Here is a 5,249-nt window from a genome sequence, read left to right on the forward strand (position 1 = left end):
TATATAAGGGTGTGGCTGTAGCATTCGATGTATACACCTAGAAATTTATAGAACATTCTATACTATAATTATCCAAGCCACACACAATGGAAACCTTTATCTTCATGCTCATATTTTCTATTAAAATTGTCCTTCATGATTGCACTCTTTCATAGGAAAAATAGGGACCATGCTAAAACAATGGCAATGCATCACAGAAGTGTTAGGGAAGCATTGATAACTGAAAACATGCATTCGAATACTAATGTTCACTATTGTATCGTCTTAAATTAAATGATATTTATTTTAAATATCAACAGCAAGTACATTTTACTGGTTTCTATATGGAGTTAAATAAAATATGAATTTAAGTCCTTTATAACTGATGGGCACTTCTGGTAGTGCAAGTAGTAGGACCTTTCCGGCTGATAATGAAAATGAACACTTGACAAAAACACACTAACCTTATTAAACTATAAATCTGGTTGTTGAGATTTTCTCTGTAGGTTTGCTGTCGACATTCACCACTTATTGCGGTAATTATCTGGAAACTATTTGTGATGTGGACAGCCTTCAAACTTGGAGTCAGTGCAGTGTCACAGTCTAAACAGGCTCCAGTTCTTAGGCCTTACTTTGCTCCCCTCTGGTCCAAATTCTGCGACCATAACATGTCACCATAAGAAGTTACAAATCAAAATTTAGCCTTGTGCTAGTGTGTTTAGTCAGAGCCCTCACTTTCCTAGTATTTGTATGGTACAAAAACCGCACTTTTACTCATCATCCATTTGATATGAAAATAGATAGTGGAGTCACCCTCAGTTTCCATTGGTTTTATGCTTCATTGATTGGATGAACTTATTGGTTTTACATGAATCGCTATATTTTTCTGTCTCTTCTTATAGCGTTACAATGAGGCCATTTTCCTTATTGTTGGATCAATCCTTGCGAGAAATGACAATATAAAAAAAGAACTTTTGTGGTAGTTGGCTTTAATTTAGTTATATTTTCAATTTTCGTTACTATTGAAGGCAAATGCTGTTGTTACTACTCTGACCCTTGACCCTAACTCCAATGAAAATATAATTATTTTTGCTAATGCTCTTATAATAGTATCATATTATTATTGTTGTTGTTGTGTGCCTTGTAATAAAAATAATAGTACTAGTTAGTGTAAAAAGCATGTGGGTAATTTTTTTGAATAAATAATAGAGTTCTGTATATTGAGTTAGCCTACTGCCTGTCCCCATTCTAGACTAGTTGGTTTTTCAGTGGTTCTCCTTCTCACGATCCTTTTATCAGCTACTTTTACTTGCTTCTTGCTTTATGGGATCAGCTGGAATTTTAAGGAATCCTGCTTGGTGCTAGGAATTTTGTTAAGTATTTATAGAAATTGCAGATAATTACAGTTTAGTTGACATTGAGGGAGGAAAAAATTGAAACAAGTTACGACTTCAAACCGTGTACACATTTACATCTACACTACACTTCTTGGGAATGGTGGTCTTTAACCTACAAAAATGAAGGCCTTTTAGTGCCATCTTTCAAGTTGTAGGCTCAGCTTAAGCTAACAGAGTATACAATTGAAGAAAAAACAATATACTTAACTAACTCCTCTGTAATTGAGTATCAAACCTTCAGGTTCTAGTGGTGCTATGTTCACAATGCTTTCTTGCACTGGTGGAGGTTCTGATGAGGTAGCTTGGTTGCAACCAACAATCTTTTGGCATGTCTCAATCAGGCAGTGCCTGCAAGTAGGGCAGGATGAGTGTGAGCTGAGCCACTTGTCGATGCACCGGACATGGAATCCATGGTTGCACTTAGGCAGAAGGCGTACACGTTCACCAGCTGTGAACTCTGAAAGACATATCACACACTCTGTGTCCAGACCAGGCAGCTTCAAGTCAGTTGAGTAGTTTACTGTTGGGAACGTCTTTAATGCTTTTCTCTTGACTCCTGTATTGGCTAATCGAGTTGAGGAATCGCCAGCAGACTGGGAAGCTACCAAATTGGAGCACCTCAATGCACACCTAATGATGGAATTCAATCCAAGTGAGCAAATCAGGGCACATAAGAGGACTGAGAGGACCATAACAACATTTGCGTCGAAATTGTTATCTCTGGTGTAAGTTTCTGATGGATTGTGGCCATTTCCAGGAGCTGCAGGAGCTGCCGCAGTTGGTGATTGGTAAAGGGGGGTGTGTAGTAGCAATCTTCTTGAGTAAAAGTCCCCTACAAAATCTTGAAATAGTTGAGCGGTTGAAGTAGAGGTTGACATGCTTAGAGAGTTTACAGAGGCTGGGAATTTAAGATGGGTACTTCTTGGAAGTGATTACTTATATAGGAAAAGGTCAAGGGTTGAATTTGCTACTGGAGCTTTGATATAATATTTACAATTATTACATTAAGAATGGCACAGTTGAGAATATTTTGGGAGTTTTAGCTCAGAACACGGTGTTTTATCTTTTTAATTTATGCAGGCCTAGAATCTTATGGATTCTCCACTGAACCTTATGTAGTTTAATGGACTCTCTAATCAAAGAGAGGCCATCCCACTTTCTGCTGCTCAGACAGTGCCACGTGGCAGTTGCATTTGGTGAAATCTGCATCTTATCATGAGCCTAGTAGCCCAGGAAGGACTCATGAAGTTTCCTAAACTAAAAGTGACATGGAAACTATGTTTTTCAAGTTGATTCAAGTGGGCTTTGGTATGCTTGTCTATTGCTAAGAGTCTTTAGTTTTTTTTTTTTTTGATCTTTTATTTTTTTTTTGTTTTCATACACTAAAGGGATGCACGTTCCAAAATTTTTTGAGTCAGACTCAACTAAAATTTAATAATTGTTGAGTAAACACAAATGAGCTGACTGATATGTAGACATCCACTGAAATCATTAGTCTCTTCCTGTTAACTTTAATTTTATTTGTGCATGTGCTTTCCTGTTTCTTATTTTCTGGTTCTTTCTGTTTACTCACCAGGTTTTTTAGGTGTTTTTCAGTGATACAAACTGATCCCAACACTGCACAGCTCTTTCAGTGCTCTTGCAACCAAGACAATTAGATAAATCTACTAATTAGTGGTTAGTGTTCTTCTTCATAGTCATCCGATTTGCTTACCCCTCTAGATTTTGCAATTTGGATTGTGTGTTTCAATTCACAGAATATTTACACTCCAAATCTTAGGGATGCAATTTGGGTCACCATATAAAACAAACCAATTTTAATTACTTGGCACAAAATCAAAAGGAAGAAAAAAAAGGAAGATCAATTTTAATTCACATACAACGAATCGAATTAATATGATTCACATATTGCATTTCGAATTGGCATATCAATTAAGTCTATGTCTGCATATTCAATATTTAATTAAGTGGTGTACCTTGTACCTGTATCTGTACCACAATTTAAGACATACTACATTCCAGATAACTATGTTGTTGTTTTCTGTATGATTCCTTTTACTAACAATTTTATGATTTTCTTCTCTCTTTTATCTGAGATGATGTGGAACACTTGCATACTTTGATGCTCTTTCTGCAATTTGATAATCAAACTGTAAGCACTATTAATATAAATAATCCCTCTAGTTTGGAGGACATGGCACACCCCTTTGTAAGGCACAATACCTTATGTAAATTAATAGCATTTTGCTGATGTGTCTTGTTGTTTCTGATTATATAAACTCTCATATTGTTATCTATAGTGTCGTTTAGACAATATAATATTTGAAGCTGTCCCTTAATTACATATTGACAGCTACTACAAAGTTAGATACACAGATGATCCCCTAAAGATCCCCTGTTTGATTGGTATGCAAGCTGAGATCTTTTCCCATGCAAGTAGTTTGATTGCAATCTAAACAAGTGTACTATAAATTAGCTTCTATTTGTGGCTCTTAATTAAAGCAATATTCTTAGCTAGATCTTCTGCAGAATCAATGGTAATATAAAAAGGTCAAGTTGGTGCTTGGTGGAAGTGTTGGGGAAAATTTTTAACAAGGATATCCAAGGTTTTTATTTATTTGTGTGCCACAGTTATGGTTTTAGAACTGTTATTTAACAGATAATATTACTTTTCTGTTGATATCATAGATATATATAGATATGAACACAAAGATCCCCAAGACAACTAGTGGGGGATGCTTTTCTCTTTCTTTTAAGCTTTAGCTTTTATGGGTAATAGGAGGAGAGAGATAAGCTAGGTGTAAAGAGTTGCTTTTATATTTTTTTTTGTACAAGAAGTACCACTACTAGCATCCATATCTTGTTGGGAGTGGATTTCACAAAGTTATATCTCTCTGTGGGTACATAGAGAGAGAGGGATAGCCTTTTTTTTTTAATGCACTTTTTTTTTCTTGATGGTCTGGTTCAGATTTACACTATGTTTAGGCGGTAAGGTATGGATTTGTAAAGAAATGAGTTTGTTTGGGACGAACACTCCATCTAAGCACTGTTAGAGTTAATTTGTTCTAATTTGAGAAAATTTCACAAGGCATTCATCAATTGTTCTATATGTAATGGAGAGGTAGGAGATGGAAGCCTTTTGAGTGAATGTACACTTGGAGAAAAAATAAAGAAAAGAAAGAAATTATGGCAGCCTTCCCATTAAATAAATTGGAAAGTGAGGAAAGAGATATTGCTATAAATAATGTGCTAAGATACAAGTCCTTAAAAAGGTGCCAATCACTGGAAAGTTATGAGGATAAAAAGCCCTTTTGATATTCTTTTTTAAAAGAGAGATTGGTGTACATGAGTATTCAGTATAGCAATTCAATTGGCAGATTAATTATCTTAATTACAATTTTATCAATGAGTAAATATATAATTACAAACCTAGCCTGACTTGATTAAGTGATTGAAGCCATATTAAAGTATTTCTTAACTCGTAGTAGGACAATACATCAATCATTGGTGGTTAAGAAAACTCTAACCCTCACTCTCCTAGCATGCTTAGGCCAATGATTATCTATAGGAATAGTAATAATGGCCCTATAATTATGTAGCTAGATTGTCTGTGGAATTCAAAACTAGTTAAGTTGTGGCACAGAGCTGATCCCACCATTACAATTGATATGGTTAAGTGCACTGATTCTGTTTTGATCTAAATAGTACCCTGCGTATTTAAGAATAAACCTAGAAAGATATTTGGCTGAAATCTTTATATATAGTGGTTGCAAGGGTAATAGTTGCAGATCCTTGAAAAGCTGCAGTCACTTTTCTTTACTGTTTTAATGGGGTCAGGATTTTCCTGGCAAAAAATGTAACTGAGCCCCACAA

General features: G+C 35.4%; 1 protein-coding gene across 1 annotated transcript; it reads right to left on the reverse strand.

Annotated features, from left to right (window-relative positions):
* Positions 1 to 297: 297 nt before the first annotated feature.
* LOC110673548 (RING-H2 finger protein ATL78) lies at positions 298 to 2,463 on the reverse strand. Its single transcript, XM_058150398.1, has 2 exons — positions 1,612 to 2,463; positions 298 to 634 (listed from the first exon to the last, which is right to left on the reverse strand). Exons 1-2 carry the CDS (start codon positions 2,252 to 2,254, stop codon positions 576 to 578), a joined length of 702 nt encoding a protein of 233 aa, XP_058006381.1. The 5' UTR covers positions 2,255 to 2,463; the 3' UTR covers positions 298 to 575.
* Between the last annotated feature and the right edge of the window lie 2,786 nt (positions 2,464 to 5,249).

The sequence above is a fragment of the Hevea brasiliensis genome, chromosome 7 (genome assembly GCF_030052815.1).
Source record: "Hevea brasiliensis isolate MT/VB/25A 57/8 chromosome 7, ASM3005281v1, whole genome shotgun sequence".
NCBI classification, from domain to species: domain Eukaryota; kingdom Viridiplantae; phylum Streptophyta; class Magnoliopsida; order Malpighiales; family Euphorbiaceae; genus Hevea; species Hevea brasiliensis.